Source organism: Aquarana catesbeiana, linkage group LG11 (assembly GCF_042186555.1).
Source record: "Aquarana catesbeiana isolate 2022-GZ linkage group LG11, ASM4218655v1, whole genome shotgun sequence".
NCBI lineage: Eukaryota > Metazoa > Chordata > Amphibia > Anura > Ranidae > Aquarana > Aquarana catesbeiana.
This window is the reverse complement of record NC_133334.1, coordinates 78696212-78722090: the sequence shown is the minus strand read 5'-3', so window position 1 is coordinate 78722090 and position 25879 is coordinate 78696212. Positions and strand designations below refer to the sequence as shown.

The window sequence follows — 25879 nt, the reverse complement described above, 5'->3', positions numbered from 1 at the left end:
TTCGGTAATAAACGGCGGGCTCACTGACACTATAAAAAATAAACGAACTAACCAGCGTCACCTGTAATGGTTATATGGTGATCACTGGTGAAAGGGTTAACTAGGGGGCAATCAAGGGGTTAAAACATTTATTAGATAGTATATGGGGGTCCCTGTTGCTATAAAACGCTGACGGCGAACCTATATATTTACCTCCCTAACTAGCGTCACCAGTGACACTAATACAGTGATCAGAAAAATGATCGCTTAGCGGCGGGGGATGATCAAGGGGTTAAAACTTTATGGGGGGGGGGGGGTTAGGGGGGTATCCTAGACCTAAAGGGGGCTAACACTAACTGCCCTACCACACTAACTGTCACAAACTGACACCAATGCAGTAATCAGAAAAAAAAAAAACTGCTTGGTGTCAGTGTGACAAGGGGGGGGGATCGGGGGTGTAATGTGTGCCTGGCATGTTCTACTGTATATGTTATGTTGGTGCACTCACATTACAGTCTTCTCTCCTCGGCGCCCAAACGGAAAATGCAGAGGAGAGATATCATTTCCTCTGCCTCTGTGTACAATACAGAGGCAGGGAAATAATCCCATTGGCTGGGAGCGATCGCGGGGGGGGGGGGGGGGGGCATGAATGGATGGCCTTCCCCTCACCTCCGATCGCCGGGAAAGATTTGCCGACCGCCGCAGGCACCTGGGGTGGGTCCGATCGGGTAGGCAAGGAGGTACCTGTAAGTCCTTTTGCCTGCCCGTGCCATTCTGCCGACGTACATCGTCGTGCGGCGGTCGGCAACTGGTTAAGTGCCAGTTCAGATATGAGATGCGAGAACCAGCATGATTCCAGTGCAGGTTCCTGCATCGCCATCCGGGATTTTCCCTTCTGATTGGCTGAGACAGCAGCAGCGCTATCAGCTCCCGCTGCTGTCAATTAAACTCAGCCAATCAGGAGAGAGAGGGGGCGGTGCCGAACCATGGCTCCGTGTCTGGATACACAGAGCTGCGGCTTGGCTTGGATAGCGGGTTGCTATTACAGGTCCAGGATTGTGGGTTCCCCGAGGGTCCCTGGTTCCTGAAGGTTTGTTAACGGAACCCATCGTGAAGGGTGAAGAGTGGGTCTGTTGGTTTTACCACAGAAAACCCTGCGGTGGGAAAGGTAAGGAGTTTTCTAAGGGACCTTTACATTTTCTTATGAAATGTCTCCTTTAAAGTAAACGTTGTCATGCCTAAGTGTCACCACTGGGGGCTGTATGGACCACGCACCTTCTCATGCTTTGCTCAGATCACGCTGTCACAGAAGCAGCAGACTTTTTTTTTTTTTCCTGCCTCTGGTAAGTTTGGGGGGTTTTGCTTCCTCCAGACACCCCCACCTGGGCTGAACTCTTTCCCTCTTCATGAGGCTGAGTATAAAGGAGAACTGAAAACTATCGGCAATGCCGCTTTCTTTCACCGCCCCTACTTGGTGGCGGCTTCCAGGTCTTCTCCATGCCATCCCTCCCTCCCTTCCTCACTCACAAGCCGATCCCGGCAGATCAGAGGCCCAGGCTTGTGCAGGAAAACTTTTTTTGAAAGGGAAAGGAGGGGTTGCGATGGTGTCCTCTAACACGGGAGTGTTTTTAAAAAAAATAAATAAACTCCATTTGCGCTGGCTGCAAAATTGTCAGAGAGACATAAGAGCAAAGAGGAGCATGAAAACTGTTTTGGTGACACAGGCATTTCCTATTTGACACATTTACTATTTGCATCAGGCTGAGCATTAATAGCAGCAGCTAGAATTTTGCTCAAGCAGTGGATGCGATTTCTTCATGTAGTACCTCTGCTTTGTGCAGCAGGCTAAGGTCAGAAGGGGGGTTGAAACACCCCCAAAAAAGAGCTAAAAGGGTCTCCAAGCTCTGGAAAGCCTACTCATTTCTACAAATGGCATCTTCCCCTGAGAGAGGGTGGCTGGTCAGAGTGAGCATCGGGGCCATGAAATGTTTGCAACTGTTTTCAACACTGCAGCCCCTGTTGATTTTACTAAAAAGATTATTTTTCCTCAACCAGGTTTTTAAAAGCAAGTTTAGCGACTTTATTCACATCCCAGTGTGATTTAAAATGCGACAGGTTCTCTTCCATTGCCCAGGACCCTCAAACTGAGGAACTAGGAGCGGGAGAAGACCAATTCCCTCGGGACCCTGGTGAGGCTGATGACTCCTCTTCTGAGGTGTCAAATGCGGGAGAATCAGCTGTTTCAATCATAAGATTGATGGTGCATTTTCTTGCTGAATGGTCTGCTCCACATTTATGTACCCTTAACTGAGTGTTTGGGTTTGCTAAAGCCTCCTCAAGCTGTGCATGCCTTTTTCTGTCCATTCATTGTTGGAAAAGCTTTTTTGTATCTGAGAGGATCACCCAGATGAGCATTATTTTTCCCTCCTAAAAAAGTTTTCACCTTTTATCTTATGGTGGAGGAAATTCAGTAGGGTATTTAGTAGGCAATTAACGCTGCTATATCCTCTGTGAATAAGAGTTTGACTTGTCCGGCAGACAGTGCTCAAATGCTCAACGGATAAAAAGTTGGAATTCCTATAAAAAAACATTTTTTTTTTTTCTCTGCAGATTGAGTCTTAGCCTGAGCTGACAGTAATTGCTTATGCGTTGAGAGACCAGTTTAAACAGGTGTTCAAGGTTATCCTGCTCAGCAGGCCCAGGATCTGGCAGCTTTGTTTGCAATAATTGCTTTGAGAGATTCTATCCTTCAGGCCCTTGCGCCCTTCGCGACGTACCATGCAGAAGCTCCTGGCTAGTCTTCCTTTTGTGGTGAAACAGCTATTTGGGGATGTTTTGGATAATGCATCCAAAGAAATTCTAGTGGGAAAAAGTCCCCCTTTTGCCATTTTAAGAAAAGGAGTAAAATGTATTTTTGTTTTTAAAGCTCCTTCCTCTGTCTGTGCCAGGGGCATCAGCCTCCAGGCAATCACGACGGCTTGCGCCGTCAGGTTCAAAAGGTAATCCTCAGGGTTAACCCCAGGGACAAAAGAGGTCTTGGGGAGGAAACCTACAAGATACTGAAGCCTCCTTATGAGGAGGCGCCCCCGCTCGCTCAATAGGGGGAATTCTTCTGTTCTCAAGGATCTGGCAGGAAGAGTGTCAAGACGAACGGGGGACTTCCTCAATAGCTAAAAGGTACAAACTGGGGTTCCAAGAGTTCCCGTCTCCTCGTTTTCTCAGATCAAAGGTTCCTAAAGATCCAGTGAAAAGTCTTTCTCAAGCATTGGACCATCTTTTGGCAAAAAGTGATCATGGTGGTCCCCATGTACGATCAGAGGTTGGGGTTTGGTTAACCACTTGCTGCCGCCATATAGCCAAATGACGGCAGCAAAGTGGTTTCAATATCCTGACCGGATGTGATCAGGATATTAAGCCGATGCGTGCCCCCGGGGGTGCACATCGCAGCGATCGTTGTTGCGGTGTCAGTCTGACGCACCGCAACTCTAATCTAGGTAAAGAGTCTCTGACGGAGACTCTTTACCACATGATCAGCCGTGTCCAGTCACTTCTGATCATGATGTAAATAGGAAGAGGCGGTGATCGGCTTTTCCTCACACTCGCATAGAGGAGAGCCGATCGGCTGCTCTCCTGACGGGGGGGGGGGGTCTGTGCTGATTGTTTATCAGCACAGCCCCCCTGGGAAGCCGCCCAGGACCACCAGGATGACCATCCACACTGGACCCCCAGGGAAATACTAATCAGTGCCCACTCACAATGCCTGCCAGTGCCACCAGGGATGCCTCTTAGTGCCTCATATCAGTGCCACCCATAAGAACCCATCTTTGCAGCCTTTCAGTGTCGCCTAACAGTTCCGCCCATCAGTGCTGCATATCAGTGCGCGCTCATTGGTGCCACCTTATCAGTGCCCATCGGTGAAAGAGAAAACTATATATATATATATATATATATATATATATATATATATATATATATATATATATATATATATATATATATATATATATATATATATATATATATATATATATATATATATATATATATATATATATATATATATATATATTTTTTTTTTTTTTTTTCAAAATTTTCGGTCTTTTTTTATTTGCTTAGCAAAAAATAAAAAGCGCCGAGGTGATCAAATACCACCAAAAGAAAGCTTTATTTGTGGGAACAAAATGATAAAAATTTAGTTTGGGTACAGTGTAGCATGACCGCGCAATTGTCATTCAAACTGCGACAGCGCTGAAAATTGGTCTGGGCAGGAAGGTGTCTGGTATTGAAGTGGTTAAATCCAAATGGACATTCTGGATCTCAAAAATCTAAATTCAATTCCTGAATATAACCACTCCTTTTTTTTTGCATGGAGTCAATCCAATCAGTTATCTCCATCCAACATGGAGAACTCCTGGCGTCAATCGACGTCAAAGATGCATACCTCCATATCTCTATTTCCTTGCGCACTAGTAATATCTAGGTGGAAAAACTTTATTTTCAGTGTGTAGCTCTGCTTTCTGGTCTAGCTACTGCACCTTGAGTGTTTACAAAGGTTCTGGCCCCTCTTCTAGCCAGATTAAGGGCCCAAGGTATAACTATTATGGTTTACCTGGATGATCTGTTCTTGATAGTCCAGTCAGTATGGTCACCACATTCAACTACCTGGAATATCTAGGTCGGTTTCTCAGCCTAGGAGAAATCTTCTTTAAAACCATGAAAAGGGCTAAGATACTTGGGTCTGATCATAGGTGCACCCAGAAAAGGGTATTCTTGCCCCAGGCAAAGATCAGCGATATAAAGGAACTGATTTAGGTGGTCGAAGCAAGATAAATTCTTCTATTCAAATTTGCATGAGGTTGTTGGGGAAGATGGTAGCTTCATTCGAGGCCATTCCTTATGCTCAATTTCATTCAAGACTGCTGCAAAACATTATCCTGTCGGCTTGGAACAAAGGGTTCATTCAAGCTCTAGATTACCAATGTGTCTGACTCCAAAGCCTACGGCCACATCACCCTGAAAGCACCCATCTTGTCTGATCTTAGAGGCTAAGCAGGGTCGCGCCTGTTTAGCACCTGGATGGACCACCTGGAAATACCAGGTACTATAGGCTGGGTACGCCGGAGCCTCAGTTTATGGTTACTATCCAAAAATCTGCAAAGGGGAAAATCCTTCATTCAGTTACCACGGAAGTGGCCCAGATCAGAAATGACCTTGCCCACCATCATTCTAGAAATTCAGGCATAGCACTTGGTTCTGAGGGCCTGAATGTTCAGTTTATGGTATTGTCCTGCCAGGATTCAATCAGACTGTGCCACAGCAATGGCCTATATTAATAACCAAGGGGGTACAGAAGTTTTGCGGCCCAGAGAAAGGTGAATCATATCCTATCTTGGGCAGTAAACAATGTACTTTCCCTATCAGCAGTCTTCATTCTAGGAATAGAAATTGGCAGGCGGACTACTTGAGTCGCCAGCAGTTGTTCCCGGGAAAATGGTTCCTTCACCCTGATATCTTCCTGTCAATATGTCAAAGATGGAGTATCCCAGACATAGATCTGTTTACGTCCAGGTTCAACAAAGAAATCGACAACTTTGTGTCAAAAATAAAGGATCCACTAGCATGCGATCTGAACTGCACGATTCTGGCCAAATTGAGAATCACAATTTTTTTTTTTTTTTTTTTTGCTTGAAAGATGGATCACGATTCTCGCGGCGTAACATCATCTTTCACATTTAAAACAAAAAAATTGGGTTAACTTAATGTTTTGTGTGTTTTTTGTTTTTTTTTTTCCCAAAAAATTGCGCTTGAAAGACCGCTGGGCAAATACAGTGTGATATAAAATATTGCTGCAATTGCCATTTTATTTCTTAGGGTCTCTGCTAAAATATATATGTTTGGGGGTTCCAAGTAATTTTCTAGCAAAAAAAATATTGATTTTTAACTTAAACAAGTGTCAGAAAAAAATTTAGACTTTAAGTGGTTAAACTTCCTGCACTTGTTAAAAACTTAGCAGACTGCCTGGATATCTTCTTTACACACAGAAGTTTATCCCCTTTTGATCTAAGAAGGAAGCATTAGGCCCCTTTCACACGGGACAGATCTGTGTTGATCCGCCCCGTGTTTATCCGCTGCTCAGCAGGGATCGCTCCGCTTTCCCCAGCTGAGCAGGCAGATGACAGGGCGGGACCCGCACACTGTGCAGGGACCGCCCTGTCAGATCTCCGCTCTCCCCTATGGGGGATCGGAGGAACACAGACTGTCTGTCCGTGTTCCTCCGATCCGCTCTGCAGACGGATAGAAAAATAGGATTTTCTTCCGTCCGCAGAATCGGACGAGAGCGGAGGCGGACGACATCGGGTGTTAGCGGATGTACATCCGCTGACACCCGCTATCCCATAGGGATGCATGTATGTCCGTATTTCATCTGAAAACGGATGGATGAAATACGGACATACTGTCCGCATGTGTGAAAGGGGCCTTAGTTATGTTTCATGTCAACATCCTGGCAGTCTGCCAAGTTTTTTTCTTTTGACAACTGAGTGAGCAGATAAGTCTCTCTACTTGTTATATGAAAGAATCGGCAAACTAGAGAGATCGTCAGGGGGGTTGAATCGAGATCACGATTTTTTTAATGATTATTTGTGCAGCTCTAGAACAGATGCCTTGCTATTTCCGTGGAATCGGTTCTCGCTGATTTATGCATTCCCTCCTATTCTGCCTGCGTCCACAACTTCTTCGCAGGATCAAGTAGGAAGGCAAGTCAGTGATTCTTGTGGCCCAGGAAATCTTGGTATGCAGGGATTGTAAAGATGACTGTAGGGGACCCATAGACCCTACCGCCACAGCCATGCCTTCTTTCGCAAGGTCTGGTATTCCATCCTACTTTACAAACGCTAAATTTATTGGTTTGGCTATTGAGACCCACACTCTGAAGAAATCTGGGCTGCCAGGTTCAGTGGTATCTATCTGTCTATTGATTAATGCAAGGGAGCTGGCCTCCATAGTTTATATATTCTGGAGTCTGGAAAGTATGTCTCCTGGTGTGAAGCCAGGGGTTGCACCCCAGGAATTAGGTCAAAGGTAGAATCCTTGACTTTCTGCAGATGGGGTGAAAAATAAAGCTGGCCTTGAGTACTGTCTAAAGACAGGTCTTGGCCTTATTGGTATTTCCATGACCCCTTGCTTTGCTTTCTTTGGTTTGTAACTTTATTCAGAGGGTAACACGGCTTAATCCCCGGTTAGGTCACCCCTGAACCGTTGGGACTTGAATTTTAGTTTTTGGCGGCATTACAAAACAGCCTTTTTTTTTTTTTTTTTTTTTGTACTGATACGACATATTCCCTTGGTCCTTTTTTTTGACAAGGAAATTTTTTTCTGGTAAACATATCTGCTGCAAGAAGGGTATCAGAATTGGCTGCTTTTTCTTGTAAAGAGCCATATTCCCTTCCCGCCGGCCGTACGCAGATATGCGTACTCGGCTTTCCGGGATTATACCGGGATGATGCCCGCAGCTGCAGGCATCATCCCGATACTGTTTACAGCGGGCGATTGGCTATCCGAGTATAACAACCGATGCGGCTAAAAGCCGCTCGGTTGTTATACCGGAGGAGCGGGAGGGGACACCCCCCCCCACACCCCCTACCCTCCCGCCGCTGTTACCGGGCCTCCCGTGCGATCGGGAGGCCCGGTGTCTGATCGTGTACCTTCGGCGGCTGGGGGCGGGCTGGAACGAAGCTGTGGGCGGCTTCGTTCCAGCCTTCTCGTTGTAAACGCGGAAGCAACGTCATGACGTCACTTCCCGTTTACTCGGCTGCCAATGGCGCCGAATTTAAAAAAGTACACAGTATTCAGAATCGCCGTTTTCGGCGATCTGAATACTTTGAAGTGTAAAGGAGGGATGGGGGGTCTTTTAGACCCCCCATCCCTCCATAAAGAGTACCTGTCACCACCTATTACTGTCACAAGGGATGTTTACATTTTTTGTGACAGCAATAAAAGTAAAAAAAAAAAAATTTTTTTTTTTTTTTTTTTAAACACAATTTATAAAGTAAAAAAATAAATAAAATAAATAAAAAAAATTTTTTTTAAAGTGCCCCTGTCCCTGCGAGCTCGCGCAGCGAAGAAAACGCATACGGAAGTCGCGCTCACATATGTAAACGGTGTTCAAATCACACATGTGAGGTATCGCCGCGATCGTCAGAGCGAGAGCAATAATTCTAGCCCTAGACCTCCTCTGTAACTCAAACCTGGTAACCGTAAAAAATGTTTAAAGCGTCGCCTATGGAAATTCATAGGTACCGTAGTTTGTCGCCATTCCACGAGTGCGTGCAATTATAAAGGGTGACATGTTTGGTATCTATTTACTCGGCGTAACATCATCTTTCACATTCTACAAAAAAATTGGTAACTTTACTGTTTGGATTTTTTAAAATTCATGAAATTGTCCCTTTTCCAAAAATTTGCGTTTAAAACACCACTGCACAAATATCGTGTGATAAAAAATATTGCAACAATCGCCATTTTATTCTCTAGATTCTCTGCTAAAAAAATATATATAATGTTTGGGAACTCTAAGTAATTTTCTAGCAAAAAATACGGATTTTAACTTGTAAACACCAAATTTCAAAAATTGGCTTAGTCATGAAAGGGTTATTATTGTTCGCAAGGATAAGGTAGTATTGCGTCTTCATCCTAACTTTTTACCGGAGGTAGTATCGGGTTTTTATCTAAACCAGGATATTATTCTTTCTTAATTTTTTCCAGAATCACTACATTCTCTTGATGTGGTGAGAGCAGTCAACTTAAAGACTGCTCAGATTTGGAAAATGGATGTTTTGTTCGTATTGCCTGAAGGTCCTAAAAGAGGTCAGGCAGCATGGAAATCTACTATTCTTAATGGAATCGACAAGTAATCGTTCTAGCTTATGGTTTAAAGAGGTCGTTTCTACCCTCTCAAATCAAAACGCACTCCTCTAGGGCTGTTAGTGCTTTGTGGGCAGTGCATCACCAAGCCTCCATGGCTCAAATATGCAAGGCCGCAACTTGGTCTTCAATCCATACATTTACCAGATTCTATCAGGTGGATGTAAAAAGACATGAGGATGTCGCCTTTGGGTGCAGTGTACTGCAGGCAGGAGTATAAGTCCTCTGATCTCATGGTGCCCTAATTCTGTTGTCTCCCTCCCGTGAGTTGGCATTGCTCTGGGACATCCAACATAGTAATCACTATGGCTGTGTGTCCCATGATGTACGAATAAAGAAAATAGGATTTTTATAACCGCTTGCCTGTAAAATCCTTTTCTTTTGAAGTACATCATGGGATACAGAGGTCCCGCTCCTCTTGCTAGTATACACGTGTATTGCTTTGCTACAAAACTGAGATGCTCCCGATATGGGAGGGGTTATATAGGGAGGTAACTTCCTGTTTAGGGAGTGCCAGTGTCCAACACCTGAAGGTGGACTATAACCCACATAGTAATCACTATGGCTCTGTGTCCTGTGATGCCATTGCACAGAGCAGGCAAGTATAACATGTTTGTTATTTTTAATAGAAAAAAAATGAGACTTTACAATCACCTTAAAGCGGGGTTCCACCCAAATTTTGAACAATATCTGTATGTATTCTCTTCCTTGCCTAGATGCTGACATGCCGTTTAAAAAAATTTAAATCGCCGTAATTACCTTTTTATTTTTCTGTTCTTCTTTGCACTTCCTGGTTCTCCTCCCGTGGGAGTAGGTGTGTTTCTAGCCTCTCCCAGACTCCTGGGAGCTAGTCTTAGGCTTCCCAGGATGCCACTGAGCATGTGCGGGAACGAGCGGTGAATGCTGGGAGCACAGCATTCACCACATCCAGGAAATAAATGCTTGTGAGCTTCAAATGCCCACAATGAAGATGGAAACCGCCTGCTGTGAATAATATAAGTTATTCTTTCCGACGAAATCTGACACAGGCGGACATATTACACACAATATGTGAGTATGTAATGCTGAGAAGAAAACTTTGTGAATGAACTCAAAAAAAAAAAAAAAAAAAAAGATAGGTGGACCCCCGCTTTAACCACTTAAGGACCAGAAGACTTCCCCCTTAACAGGCCATTTTTTTACTATACGGAACTGCGTCGCTTTAACTGACAATTGCGCGGTCGTTCAACACTGTACCCAAACATTGACGTTTCCACACCCCCCCCCCCCCCCCCCCAAATAGGGCTTTCTTTTGGTGGTATTTGATCACCTCTGCGGTTTTTATTTTTTGCGCTATAAACAAAAAGACAACAAAAAGGGACTGGCAGCAACACAAGGGATTTCACATAAAGGAAGCAATACAAGGAAAACCTGATACTTTCTCATACAAGTAAATGGTACAGCAGGCACATATCAGGAAAATGACGTGTTGGGGTAACAAACGCTTTAAAGCGATGCTCCAGCCCCCCCCCCCCCACGGAAAAATAAAGTCAGAAGCTACACATACTGTAGCTGCTGACCTTTAGTATTGGGACACTTGACTGTCCTGGAATCCAGTGATGTCGGCACCCCAGCTGATGTTTCCATTGGCTCTCAGGTGCTGCCGCTGCCATAGTCTGTAAGGGAGACCGGCAGTGAAGCCTTTTGGCTTCACAGCCAATTTCCTGTTGCGCATACACAAAGAGCGCTGTGCTTTCTGAATGGCCCGGCGGCAGGGGAGGAGGAGGGGGCGCCGCGGTGAGGTCCGAAGGAAATGGGGATGGATACCTGTCAAACGGGTACCTGCTCCATCCGAAAGATGCCAAATGTGGCACCGGACGGGGGAGGAGACAGATGAGGCGTTTCTGCTTTTGGGTGGAACTCCGCTTTAGGGTAAACCTTGTATGTCCCCCCCCCCCCCCCAACAGTTACCGGAGTCCTGTATTGATGCAGGGCTGAGCCTGGCTGCATCTTTCAATAAGCATTGCTGAGATCAGTGGGAGCCATTGACTTCTACTGCTGTCAGTCAAATCCAATGAGAGGGGGCAGGGCCGAGCTACACTGTGTGGCTATGGACACGCACAGCCTGGATAGCGAGCCTGCATGTCTGCCCCCATAGAAAGGCTATGCCCCAGACACGGAAGAGGTGAGTGATAAGGTGTGTGTCTATGCAAAACTGCACAGAAATGGGTAAGTATAAACAACTAAAGTATAAAAAACTAAAGGGGTTAACACACCAAAAGGGAGCAAATGGCAGCAGCTAGGGTTAGTCTAATTACACTGTAATATGAACAAGTGTTTCAAATTTTGCAAGTCTTAAATATACTTTGTTTCTATATATTCTGTAATTATCCATTTACATCAGAGCAGCCTTTCTGAACCGGTTATCTCACTTCTGATTGAATACAAGACACAGAAGCTCTGAAATTAAAGTTGTGATTGGGTGTGAGTTGTAGATGAGGTATAGAAGGGAGAAAGGGGTGTTCCATCAGCTGAAAATCATTGGTTGTGCCTTGCCTGTTAGATGCTTTTAGCAGCGTGGCATATTTTATGATGAAGAAAAACAGGATGAAAGGGTAGGTAGGGTAAAAGAAATGCCACTTTTACTTTACTGTATTGTGTATAGTAGCGTTACACTGTTTTCTTGCTTATGTAGGGCAAATGACCCACCCCCAGACTTTGCCTGTTTCTCCTTTCTGGTCCTTCCTCTGGAGCTGAGATTCTGTGTTGGTGACTTTGAGGGTGCAGTGTTTGCTTCTTAAAGTGGTATTCAACTCAGAACCAAAAATGTTATGTATTGCAGATTACTAATCATTCGATGTGGTGGCTGCATTGGTTTTCTTTAGGCTTTTCCCCACTTTTTTCAGCTGGTGATCTGACTAGTACAACTCTGCAACCTGTATTAGAGTGCCCCCCTCTGGATGGAGGATAGCAGCCAACAGCATTGTTCTGGGGAGGAGGGGAGTGTTAGATGTACTAGAAGATTTAAATGCACTAACAAACTGAAGTCAAACTCCAGCTCACGCTGCAGTTACAGCTGGCCATTGTAAGCATTCGGCAGTGTTAAATGGTTTGGCTAAACTCTCCAAATTGACATGTTTGCATGACAGCTTGTTCTGTTGAAAAACAGACTATCACCAGATCAGCATGTGAAAATAAAGGAAATAAAAAAATGCAGTTATTGCATCTAAGAAGCTCTAAGCTACAATAAAATGTAAGGGTTTGAGGAGCAGTACATCCCATTCCTAGGTGTGTTGGGTGGTGTTGCCAACTGTGATGGAGGGAGGAGTGGGAGTACAGTTGAGATGGGTATAAAGGTTTGGCCCCCTTGATGTGTAGTTCCACTGCTGCAGTCACATTTGAGAAAAAACGCCACTATAATAGTTCCCATACCTCAGTGTTTTTTTTGGGGGGGGGGTTTTCCAAAATTGTTGCTCCTTTGTTTATAGCGCAAAAAATAAAAAACAGAGGTGATCAAATGCCATCAAAAGTAATCTTTGTGGGGGGAAAAAAGGACGTCAATTTTTGTTTGGGTACAGCATTGCACGTGCAATTGTCAGTTAAAGCGATGCAGTGCCACATTGTAAAAAATGGCCTGGTCATTAAGGGGGCAAATACTTCTAGGGCTGAAGTGGTTAATGTGGAATTAAACCTGAAAAATTAAACAAAAGTTGAAAAGTTCTATTTTTATGAACGAATGGACCCCATTAGTCTCTTCTGTCATAATCCCTTCTCCTTGCCTGTCAGCGTTTGTATACACTGAGCCATGCATGCGCAGCTTTTTTATGCTTACAGCACAACTGTCATGACTATGTGACTGCGGTACACGTGAGCGAGATGTCATTGCAGCCTGGCCAATCCAGCAATCGGAACATCTGAACCTGGAAAGAAAGACTGGTAGAAGATGGATGTCCCCTTGACGGATAGAAGTGCTGACACCGTAGCGCTAGAGGGTATTGCGTGCCAGGCAATTCGCCCATAATGTACGAATATGCTGTGCAGACTTGTACGGCATTGAATAAAGCCATACGTAAAAAAAAAATGGTCAATGGATTTTGCACAGAGCAGTCTTGATTCTCCATCTGGAATCGCCTGCTGGTGCTGTGGGCTCCTCTTTAAGAAACCATAAGAAAGCCACATCCTATGAGGGCAGAGGCATATCTAGTGAAAATGGCACCTATAGCAAGCACTGAAACTGCGCCCCTGTCAAAACATTTGAAACCCATCTTTCAAATAACCTAAACAAAAACAAAAAAACAGCTACCAAAACTACAAGTCAAGCTCTTTAATTACCCCTTACACCAGAGTCCATAGCATTACATCTTATATCAGTTTCCCCCCTTAGAGTTCACAGAGGGCCCCCCTTACATCAGAATTCACAGAGTTCTCCTTCACACTGGGAAATCTGATCTAAAGAATGCTGTGGACTCTGGTGTAAAGGGGAACTTTGATATAAGGGGGGGTCTGTGGTCACCAGAATCCCCACTTGCGTCAGATTTACCAGCATTCCCTCTTATATCAGGGTTCCCAGAGTCTCCACTTACATCAGAGTCCCCCTTTATATACACTGTTTGACACAAAAGGGATCTCTGCTAACTGGGATGTAGGGGGGCCTCTGATGTGAGGGGGTCTCTGGTTACCACAGAGTCCAGAGATCCTACTTACACCAGAGTTCCCCTTTACCCCAGAGTCTGCAGAGTTCCCCCTTAAAGCAGTGTGCCAAACCAATACGTATTTCTAGAAACTGGTCAGGTCAGCCATGGCAGCCCTCTCACAGCGCAGAGCCTTTTACTTTATATAACCAGCCCCCCCCCCAGTGACTGAGTATGATGACTGCACTAATATGCAAGAGGACACCCTCTCTCTCTGCCTGCTGCAAATACATAGCCACTGCCAGGGTATGTGCCCCCACTCCCCCCTTACCAGAGACCAGGGCCACTGTTGGGTATCATGGGGCCCCCTAAAGCCTACCTTATGAGGCCCCTGACCCCACCCTTAGGCCCATCCCTGACCCTACCCCAACCTCAAAAGAAAATTCAGCTGTCTTCAAGTGCTATTTATCATCCTTTGTGATACCTTGGGTAGTGACATCTCCTCTTTATGACGAGATCTGGGGTTTATTAGACCCCGATCCCTCCTCTGCCCTCCAATGCTGATTGGCTGTTTTCTTAGCTGGTACCAGCCAGGTAAATGCAGAACCGATACTGGAAATGGTGAAATCTTCATCACTTATGGCCTCAGTTGTCACAGAGGAGACAGAGAAACTGATGTTCCTCCTTTGTGCTCTGCCAATCCGACCAGATGGAATGGGAGAGCCTGGGAGAACAGGGGAGGGCTGTGGCTGAATGCAGCAGGGATAATTTTTGTTGCACAAAACGGTTCATGGCCACAGCACATATTATCCACCCTCGGCTGATTTGAAAAATAAGTGTTTGGGGACAGTAAAGAGACATATGGCGTTTTTACCACCCTCCCAAACACAAGTGTGAGGGCACATTCACACAGGGCACAGGCATCCATGTCTCATGCAAAGAAACAAGAAAAGCCGCTCCAGGTGAGTGAGTCTCTGGTTAATCCCCAAACGCACTAGTCAGGTGTTGGCTCGCATGCTGTGCAACATAAGAAAATGATTCCAGATGGCTGCACTTCCAAAAATCCTTATATTGACAACTGGTTGACAGATGGAGCAGAGGACAAAAAGGTTGATGCGCTTCGCGCAAATGATGGCGCTTGGTCATTACCTATTGAAACTAGTCACCACAATCACCTATATTACTACTCCAATGTGTCATTAGGTTACAGGTGAAGGTTACAGGTTAGTTAACATTTGCGTGACACGCATCTACCTTTTTGTCCCCGGCTCCATCTGTCAACCACTTGTCATATGAAGCTTCAATAAAAGGATTTTTGGAAGTGCAGTGTGCAGAGTTTTTAGGTGAGGCTTCGGCCTAGTCCGCATGCCGCGGACTAGGCCGAAGCCCCGGCCTCGCCTAAAAACTCCTGCCCGCAGCTCCTCAGGACCTGCGTGGTGTCCCAAAAAAAAAATTTGAATAGTGAGTCGAGTGGGGTGTTTTTTTTTTTTTTTTTTTTTTTTTGTTTTTTTTTTATATCTCCCAGCCCTATCTTGATGGTTCCCTCACTCAGTAGACACACTGCACTGATGACAGCTAATGCTGCTGATTTCCCCTCAGTCCGAGCCCGCCGTCTTAAACTTATTTGCTGGAGGAGTCAGGCAGTGAAGTGGCTACTCGGCATAAGGCACTACATCCATCCCTTCTGCTGGGCAGTTGGCTGAGCCCTGCTTTTGCACTGATGGGACCCGGGCCCAGTATAGGAGGGCTGGCTGTACTGCCTTTTCAGCGGCCCTGCCAGAGACAATTTCCTAAATGAGTCCACAGTCCCAGCAGGTCCCCCTCACCTCACTTGATTCCGTTGACTGCAGGGCAGAAGCCAGGAGGTGGGGTACTCTGAGGCAGAGCAGGGAGGAGAAAGTTGCAGCCTCCACCTCTGCCGGGGGGGGGGGGGTGGTGGCAACAAATCCTTTTCAATTTCTCGGCGGTGGACACAGGGGAGCGGTGTTCTGCAGCGGGCTGCAGTCCTGGCTACAGCCTCCCTGACAGTAGGCGGTGGAGTGATATCAGCAAATGCGGCCACCTGCCTCCTTACTCCACAGCCAGTGACTGGCGTTACATAGCCATCAATAGTCCCACTCGCAGCGCTGCCATTGTCCATTAGCAAAGGTGCTGAAAAGGAGATCTTGCTTTGCTCGGGAGCCGGGAGAGAGGAAGAGACCCTCAGACCCTGGTAAGTGCCTTGCTGCCCAGCCATTCACCAGTGCCCCCTTCATATGGCACCCATGGCACTTGCCATATGTGCCATACCCTGGATACTCCACTGTATGGGGGCACTCCTGCAGGCTCGCTCCCAAGCTGTGCTGTCTGCATCTATAGACACAAACAGCGTGGCTTGGCCCCGCCTCCACTTCCTCGTCGGTGTTTGATAGCTGCAAGAGCTCTGAGCAGTCCTCTTATCTTTTTTTTTTTTTTTTCAGTGAGAAAGAAATGGACAGAGAAATAGGAGTTTGTTTCTCACCCTTGCTGTGTGACAGGTGATTTTTATATCATGTAGGAGCCTGAGACATTCTGTGTACTTTAAATCTCCTCCTCCTTTCTGCTCCAGCTCTCCCAGGATTGGCTGCTCCACACCTCAGCATGATTGGGCATGCTGAAGTCATGTGGTGACCTTTCTGGGTTTTGACTGGATGTCAGTGATCGTAGCAGAAGTGCAGTGTAAGAAATACACAGTAGAAAATGCATGTCGGCAAGGGAAGTGTGGAGGTGAGCGGGGAGTCTGACATCACGGCTCCACCTACCGAGCTCCGGACAACAGACCCACCCACAGAATCTGCAGTTTTTCGGGTCTCCTAACGGGGGGGGGGGGGGGGGGGGGCATTGGACAGGTAAGGATACATGCAGGAGGCATGTATATCCTTACAGATAACCACTATGGCAGTAGTTTAGAAAGGATGAGTGGGTTTACATCCACTTTAAGGTAAAATATTTAAAGTGATATTAAAGGCAATGTTTGTGTCTGGTGTGTGTTTATTAAAAAAAGAAAAAAAAAACTAAAAAAATTCTACTCACTTGCTCTGTGCAATCATTTTGGCACAGAGCAGCCCCGTTCCGCCTCCTTCTCAGGTCCTCCCTCTGGTGTTCCTGATGAGTGCCTCCAGAGCAAGCAGCTTGCTCCCAAGCCATCCACACACAGCCGTAGCTCGGCCCCGCTACTGCCTCAGCCAATGAGTGAGTCCCCAGAGAGCCAAAGCTCTCGTGCACATTGCTGGATCACGATGGGGCTCAGGTACTGTGGGGGCTGGGGAAGGCTGCTGCACAGAGGTTGGGTTTTTTTTTTTTTTTCTTTCTTTCTTTTTTTCATGCATGGAATGTGTGAAGGTAAAAAAAAACCTTGAGCATTTAGAACCACTTTAACATTACATAGAAGGGAAAACTTCAGTTTTGGAGTTTTTCAGAAGAGCAAGTAAAATGTAAGCAGCACTTTTTGTTTTTTTTGTTTTTTTTTGTTTTGTTTTTTTAATATTTTATACTATGAATGGGAACATGTAAGAAATGGAAATGAAAGCTATCACAGTTGTAATAGTGAAGTATACTTTAACCGCTTCCCGCCTGGCCATAGCAGATTGACGGCTGGGAAGTGGTTCAGTTATGTCCAGCAGGACAACATGCCGACGCACAGAGCGGTGATCGCGACGTGTCAGTCTGAAGGCTACTTACCAGGTGATCAGCTGTGACTGATCACAGCTGAAAATCGCGTGAACCAGGAAGTGCCGGTAAACGGCATTCTTCGATTTGCGCTGACAGGGAGAGCCGATCGGCTGCTCTCCCTTTGGGGGGGGGGGGGGTTGTTCTATGCTGATAATCAGCACAGCCCCATCAGTTGTGCCACCACACCTGCTAAAGTGCCCATTAGCTTTCAGTCAGTGCCCCATAAAAAAAACAGATGACAGTGCCCAGCAGTAAAACATATCGGTACCTCAGTGCTGCCCATCACAGCCACATATCAGTGCCCGTCTGTGAAGGAGAAAACTAAATTTTATAACCGAAACGAAGAAAAACCTTTCTTTCTGGCAAAAAATAAAAACCGCAGAGGTGATCAAATACCACCAAAAGAAAGCTCCATTTGTGGGAACAAAATTATAAAAATTTTGTTTGGGTACAGTGTAGCATGACCGCACAATTGTCATTCAAAATGCAGCAGCGATGAAAGCTGAAAATTGTCCTCCGGTTCCACAATTGGAACCTTTTTGGGGGGAAACAGGATACCTATCTTTGACAAGTATTCGTGAGCCACAGCCGAAGGTATTGACGTGACGGCTTGGCTCTGGCTCCCTCCTGTCGCTGGGCCAGTAGAAGAGGAGCGGAGCTTCACGAATGCGCAGTAGGGTTTCCAGCGTGAAGCCGTAAGGCTACACTGCTGGGTTCCCTTACCCGCAATGGCGGCGGCAGCACCCGACAGCTGTTGGAAACCTCAGCTGCGGTGCCGACATCGCTGGACTCCAGGACAGGCAAGTGTCCTATTATTCAAAGCCAGCAGCTGCAATATGTGTAGCTGCTGGTTTTTTAATTTTTGCAGTGGTGGGCGGTCCTCTGCTTTAACTACCAAAGCATGTATAGTTCTGTTCAGCCAGTCTTGTGTCCCATGCTTGCCTGCCAGACAGAACAACTAAATAAGCCTTGCATTTTTTTACTGTACCTATTCCATAAAGCTTTGTCAATACAGATGCCCACAGCCTGATTGGATAGTGATGGAGCAGCAGCTTACTGTGCAATAGAGAAGTTTATAAGGCAGGAGGGTGTTGGGACCTAGCTTGCATTTTTACAGGAAAAGTGGAGATGTGTTTAGCACTTTTGGATCAACTGATTATCTTGATGTGTGAGTTCTGTTGACTTTGACCTGTGCTGATGCACCAATGTCCTCATATTCTGTTGTTTTTAATGTGTATATGTTTGTAGACTATATGGAATAAGTGGCAGGCATGTATGAGTTTGAAGGATTAAACCACCTTGCTGAGTCAAGGATATACCTAACATCCATCCAGCACTTTTCAAGTTTTTGGTGACTTTAGTATTTTTAAATATTTGCATCAGTCATATCTATTTTTTTTTTTTTTTCTAGAATACCGACCTGAAGAAATTTTTGTCTTTAATGTAGTCGGGATACCCTGTAATGGGCCAGAAGTTGAAGGAGCAAAGTGTGGTTTTATTTTCTTAATATTTTAAATTTTATCAGGTGAGTGGATATCTATTATTTTTTATTTATTTATTTTTTTTCTCTATAAACTCAATGGGGAGCATGGTGTGTCATGAGTTATAGTAAATGGTTTAGTATCCTCTTATCTCTTGTAAGTTGTATCAAACAATTTGCATATTGTAAAGAAAATTTTACTCTATTCATTAACCTGTCATATCCATCAAATATTCTACTAATCACACTTCTAGTAATGCATGCATCATTCTAACAAATGTCTGGGATATGTAGAGTGGAAAAACCCCTCCTGCTCTGCCAAATTCTATCTTTAGTCCTCTTGCACACGGACGTTTTTACAGCTGCTTTTTTGAGCTTTTTTGCAGCTTAAAAAGGCCTGTCTATGTTAGTCTATGGCTTCATGCCCACCTAGGCGTTTTTGAGCTGCAAGTGGCATAGGCGTTTTTAAGCTGTAAAAAAAACCCAGGACCAGTGGGTTCAGAGAGACGTTTTTCAGCTGTAAAAACGCTCTAACGCTCAAAAACGTCATTCACCAACGTTTTTTTAGCGTTTTTGATCCATTGAAAAAAAAAAAAAAAAAATTTGAAAAAAAAAAAAACGCTCAAACGCTATTGCAAAAACGCTGAAAAACGTTAAAAAAAATCACTGCAAAGATACTGGCGTTTTCATAACGTTTTTTTAACAGCCTGTGTGCATGAGGGCTTATACTACCTATCCCTGACAAGCTGTTTCCACACTGAAAGCTGCTATGAGTCTGCTGTGCCTCAGCTTTGGCCATAGAATACCCTTTTTGAAACTGTTTTTGACACCGAAGCTGTGCCACATAGGAGAAAATTTAGTAGAGCTGCTATTACTAAACTGGTCTGAAGATGGTGTGCAGGGTGAGCTTAAAAGTGAAGTAATGTTTTCTAATGGCTGACACAAGCTGTCAAGCAGGTACCATTTTAATGCAACATTTGTTTTCCTAGTGCTACCTGCTAGAGCCCTGCCATACAAATCGAATAGTGAATTCTTGTTGCGTGCATTCACTCACCCTTACATGAAAGATTGTGGGATGATAGGTCTAATGTTAGGCTCTATGTACAGTGGGGACGGAAAGTATTCAGACCCCCATAAATTTTTCACTTTGTTATATTGCAGCCATTTGCTAAAATCATTTAAGTTCATTTTTTTTCCTCAATGTACACATAGCACCCCATATTGACAGAAAAACACAGAATTGTTGACATTTTTGCAGATTTATTAAAAAAGAAAAACTGAAATATCACATGGTCCTAAGTATTCAGACCCTTTGCTCAGTATTTAGTAGAAGCACCCTTTTGATCTAATACAGCCATGAGTCTTTTTGGGAAAGATGCAACAAGTTTTTCACACCTGGATTTGGGGATACTCTGCCATTCCTCCTTACAGATCCTCTCCAGTTCTGTCAGGTTGGATGGGAAACGACGGTGGACAGCCATTTTTAGGTCTCTCCAGAGATGCTCAATTAGGTTTAAGTCGGGGCTCTGGCTGGGCCATTGAAGAACAGTCACGGAGTTGTTGTGATGCCACTCCTTCGTTATTTTAGCTGTGTGCTTAGGGTCATTGTCTTGTTGGAAGGTAAACCTTCGGCCCAGTCTGAGGTCCTGAGAACTCTGGAGAAGGTTTTCATCCAGGATATCCCTGTACTTGGCCGCATTCATCTTTCCCTCAGTTGCAACCAGTCGTCCTGTCCCTGCAGCTGAAAACACCTCCACAGCATGATGCTGCCATCACCATGCTTCACTGTTGGGACTGTATTGGACAGGTGATGAGCAGTGCCTGGTTTTCTCCACACATACCGCTTAGAATTAAAGCCAAAAAGTTCTATCTTGGTTTCATCAGACCAGAGAATCTTATTTCTCACCATCTTGGAGTCCTTCAGGTGTGTGTGTGTGTGTGTGTGTGTGTGTGTGTGTGTGTGTGTGTGTGTGTGTGTGTGTGTTGTTTTTTTTTTTTTTTTTTTTTTTTTGCCAACTCCATGCGGCCTTTCATGTGTCTTGCACTGAGGAGAGGCTTCCGTTGGGCCACTCTGCCATATAGCCCCGACTGGTGGAGGGCTGCAGTGATGGTTGACTTTCTACAACTTTCTCCCATCTCCTGACTGCGTCTCTGGAGCTCAGTCACAGTGATCTTTGGGTTCTTCTTTACCTCTCTCACTAAGGCTTTTCTCCCCCGATAGCTCAGTTTGGCCAGAAGGCCAGCTCTAAGAAGGGTTCTGGTCGTCCCAAACGTCTTCTATTTAAGGATTATGGAGGCCACTGTGCTCTTAGGAACCTTAAGTGCAGCAGAAATGTTTTTGTAACCTTGGCCAGATCTGTGCCTTGCCACAATTCTGTCTCTGAGCTCTTCAGGAAGTTCCTTTGACCTCATGATTCTCATTTGCTCTGATATGCACTGTGAGCTGTAAGGTCTTATATAGACAGGTGTGTGGCTTTCCTAATCAAGTCCAATCAGTATAGTCAAACACAGCTGGACTCAAATGAAGGTGTAGAACCATCTCAAGGATGATCAGAAGAAATGGACAGCACCTGAGTTAAATATGAGTGTCACTGCAAAGGGTCTGAATACTTAGGACCATGTGATATTTATTTCAGTTTTTTCTTTTTTAATCTGCAAAAATGTCAACAATTCTGTGTTTTTCTGTCAATATGGGGTGCTGTGTGTACATTAATAAGGGGAAAAAAGAAATCAAATGATTTTAGCAAATGGCTGCAATATAACAGTGAAAAATTTAAGAGGGTCTGAATACTTTCTGTCCCCACTGTGTGTATAAAATTGTTGGATGGGACTTGGGGTGTGTCTTCTTAAATCAGTTTTTAGATTGGCTACAGACAACATTAAGAGGCAACAATGTTCGAGAAAGGGACCTACTGACATTTTATATTGTCAGCTGGTAGTGATTTTATCTTGGTCTCTTTCTTGAAGCGAGTTTGCGTTAAGAAAAATATGGTTTCCAGTTGGATGAAAAGGAAGACTCCCTTTAATTGGCTCATGTACATGAGTATATTGCAGGTTTACGATTTTTTTTTTTTTTTGCATAAATATGCACACTTGGTTCTCAAGACTGCATATTTATAACAATAAAGGTAGAAAGGGGGTAGACTACATAATTCCTGACATTTCTTGGGGAAAACAATATCAATTGTCAGGAGTTGGGCATCACACTTTCCCTCTGTTTGACTAGTAGTTTTAGTTGGACCTGCTGGTGCCCATAGACAGGCAGAAACTTAAAGCCCGATACAGCTCAAAAGAAGCATTTGGAGTAGGAAATGTGGAAACTGCTATTGTTGACTTCTAACTTTTTCAAGGTTTCAGTACATCGAGAGTCAATAATTCAAAATAATCAAATGTAGATCAAATGTCTGGACACCTAAAGTGTGTGTTTGTTTTGGGGTTTTTTTTTTTTTTTTTTTTTTCTGGATAGTTGACTCACTGGAGAGGACAAGGATGATGGCCAAGAATTAAGCCTACACCTTCAACAACAAATTGGCTATAGCCGCTCCCATGTTTCCTTTTTTCGCAGGCTATGTTAAAGTGTAACTTTGGAGGATAAAAAAACAATCCTGCCTGGTTCATCAATGTACATTACAAGGATTTTAACTATCTTTGTTGGCAGATTCCTGCCTTGTTCTATTCTGAAGAAATGGCTGCTTTACCAAGTCCTTTGCAGACTGATTGTTGAATGGGAGGGTCTGGTTCATATAACCTGGTGCACTTTCAGTGTTTGGGGAACCTCATTCCTTTAGTAGTTACCCCTTGGAGTATAATGTCAAAAACAAAACTCCTATGGCAGGGTATGCCTAAAATTTTTTTATAAGGAAAAATCAAGTACATCAATGCAGAATGAGAGTGGTTTCAAAAGCATTCAGAATCACATCAGTATACAGGTATTTGCGTCAAAGTAATTGGCGCTATGTTATACAATTTTATATGACATAAAACATGTTGGCTTTAGGACACTGTACTGTTAAGTCAAAGCTAATTTCTCTAAACCAAGTCTAAGATGCCCAAAACGTTGCCTGTGTCTTAGTGCAGACATCTGAGAAACTTGGTGAGCCAATCACATAAGCAGGAAATTGCATTTTTGGAGGCATTGTGCATCTCCACCAGCAAATTGCCTCCAGGTTTCCATATTGTATTTCATTTTTTGACTGGTTTTTAGAAAATTACAGGAGCTATAAATTTTTAAATGCAAAAGATCATTTTTAATACCATTTTAAATTACAAAAAAGACTTTTGTGAAGCAATATATACTATATTTTTTAACAAAGTTTAGTCCTCTTTTAAAAGCATCCCACATAGGTGACAAATCTTATTTCTACAGCCACTGTTTTACCTTCCCTATTTAGTTATGTGCTGAGACAAGTTCTAGTATTCAGCGACAGTCTCTTGCCTCGCTTACAGAACTGACCTCGTGGTTCTACTTTTCACAGTTTTTTTGTTTTTCCTTGTTCCAAGGCACCTGCTTTCTGTTGGAATTTGATGGACTAATCTTTGCCTCCACCTGCCCCCCGTTGACTGAGAATCCCCTAATGTCATCTAGCTTCGGAGCAACATTCTGACATTTCACAGTAACATGTTTGCCGCAGTACGAGCCTTTTATTTCTCCATTTTCATTTCATGTCCTTGTTTTTTATAGTGTTTTTCTAAGTCCGATGTTCCCTCCATATATTACAATGAATCTGCTACTTTTCCTTAGCACTCTGTATAAGTTATATATATATTCTCAATGTCATGTGCTTATAAGTGAACATTTTAAGAGGCCATATTTTAACTCCACAGCTGATTATTTCTCTTCTTGTCTTTTTCCCTAACTAACGCATTTTATAGTGATCTTAAGTTTTGCAGCAAACATTACCTGTTCTGTTTGAGAGATCATCATTCTGATGTTGAAAATGTACAAGATGCACTTTCCATTTTAGTACACTACTGGTTTAAAGCTGGACCTCCTGGCAGATAGACAGTTAAAATCAATATATATATTGCAAAGAGCCTAGAGAATAACATGGCGGTCGTTGAAATAGTTTGTCACATGGTATTTGCGTAGCGGTCTTCCAGACTTTTTTTTTTTTAATATGTAAAAATAAGGAAAACGGTAAAGTTAGCCCAAATTTTTTTGCATATTGTGAGTAAATGGATACCGAACATGTTACGCTTTAAAATTGCATGCACTTGTGAAATGGTGACAAACTACGGTACTTAAAAAAAAAAAAAAAAAAAAAAAAAAAAAAAATAATCTTCATATGCGACATTTAAAATTTAACAGTTACCTATGTAGAGTTAGAGGAGGTCTTTTGGTAGAATTATTGCTCTGATTGCAGCGATACCTCACGTATGATTTGAACACTGTTTACATTAGCGGGCGCGACTTGCCTATGCGTTTTATTTGATGGGCGAGCACGTGGGAATGGTGGTGCTTTAAAAAAAAAAAAAAAATCGCTTTTACTACTGTCAGAAGGAATGTTAACATTCCTTGTGAGTAATAGGCAGTGACAGGTACGCTTTATGAAGGGATCGGGTGTCTAAAAGACTCCAAATCCCTCCTTTGCACTTCAAAGTATTCAAAACGCCAAAATTGGCGGCTTGGAATACTGACTTTTTATTTATTTATTTATTTTTTTTTTAAATCTGCATCATTGGCAGCCGAATAAACCGAAAGTAACGTCGCTTCCGGGTTTTTAGATCGGGGACCTGATCGAATTCCTGCTTCGTTCGGGACTCCACACAGCCGGCAGATGGTTGCCCCAGTCTCCTGGTGGGACGGGAGACCCGGGCTGAGAGGCGGGGGGGGGGGGGGGGGGGGGATGTCCCTCCTTCATAACGGCTGAGCGGCTCATTAGCCACATCAGTTGTTATCATGAGAGGGCCAGCCGCTAGCTCTAAAAAAGTACTGGGGTGATCCCTGCAGGTGTCGCCCCGGTACAACCACTTCAACCAAATGACGTGCATGTACGTGATTTTGCATGAAGTGGTTAATATATCATGTTACATCAGTTAGCCAAGATTGTCTTCAGTTAAAGCTACCCTCTGAGGGAAAAATGTGTCCCCAAAAAAGTCCATTTCTCCTGCTGAAAGTAGCTCTAAATTCCGCTGAGAAACCAACACTTCAAGTTTTGTCCTTGATCTCCCATTTCGCTCAATGGTTCCTCAAATTGATATGTTACACAAGTAGATATGCAGTCAGACATATTAACATCCTCCAAATTTCCTAGTCTTGCCCTCACTCTTCCTGTTGGAGCAGGTTTTCTGGGTGACAGGCTAAATCATATAAAAAATAAACTTCTGATACCCATGTCTGCTGATTTGTCATGCCCTGTATTGGGCAGCATGCATCATTTAGTCTGCCCAAAGCATGCTGATATGTAACATGTAGAGAAGGAAAGCATAGGATCTCTGCTGTTCAGGTAAATGAGCAAGATGACATTCCCCATCTTTCTCAAACGGCTGTTGTCTGTCATTTATCAGTGACAGACTTGGAAAGTGCTGTATACTCCTGCCATGTGCTTAGTGCAGTTAGTGCAGTGTAAATGCTTATAACAAATGCGCTACAAAGAAACATTCACAAGAACGCCCAGACATCTGATACTGGGTGTGTTTGTATACCACTGGATTTCAAACCATGTTAGGAGTCAGTGGGTGATTTCAGCCAAAATGGAGCCACCATGCCAGCCAATTGGTTTTTCATTCTTTCTTTTTCAGTTTTAGATCGGTTAGGGAAATGTTAGAACCTCTGTTTTTTTTTTTTTTTGGTTTTTTTTTTGGGGGGGGTCCCCCTCTATACCACATTAGGGAGATTTCCTCACTTCCTGCCCAGTTGGCTGCTGTCACGTAAAATGGGAGGAAGGTTTACCCAACCGAAACAGTGGTAGAATCTCTGCTTTAAATTTGTTTTACCCCACTCTTTTCATTGCTCCAGAACTTCGGCTGAACTAGAGCATTAGCTATGCGTTTCTCAAATTTAAATAAATCAAATAAATTACAGCGTTAAAGGAAACAGCCTCAACCTTAAACCTTTTTATTGCCATTTCTGTTGTTACTTTCTAATTATGCGTTGTGCAATATCTGTATGTAAAAACTGCTTAGGGATTGGATTATGTAAAAGAGCTCCTTCAAATGAAGTTGCGAATACTATAGGGTAATGAACTATGATTTGCAT

At 43.9% G+C, this 25879-nt stretch overlaps 1 protein-coding gene across 6 annotated transcripts in view; it reads left to right on the top strand.

The window, feature by feature from the left end:
* PPP6R3 (protein phosphatase 6 regulatory subunit 3) overlaps positions 1-25879 on the top strand; it is a 145430-nt gene that overhangs the window by 18260 nt on the left and 101291 nt on the right. For all 6 annotated transcript variants that reach the window (XM_073604576.1, XM_073604575.1, XM_073604577.1 and 3 more), the window contains exons 2-3: positions 18613-18726; positions 23182-23311. In XM_073604576.1, coding sequence (XP_073460677.1) covers positions 23300-23311 — 12 coding nt within the window. In that variant the 5' untranslated portion in view covers positions 18613-18726; positions 23182-23299. The remainder of the gene's footprint in view (positions 1-18612; positions 18727-23181; positions 23312-25879) is intronic.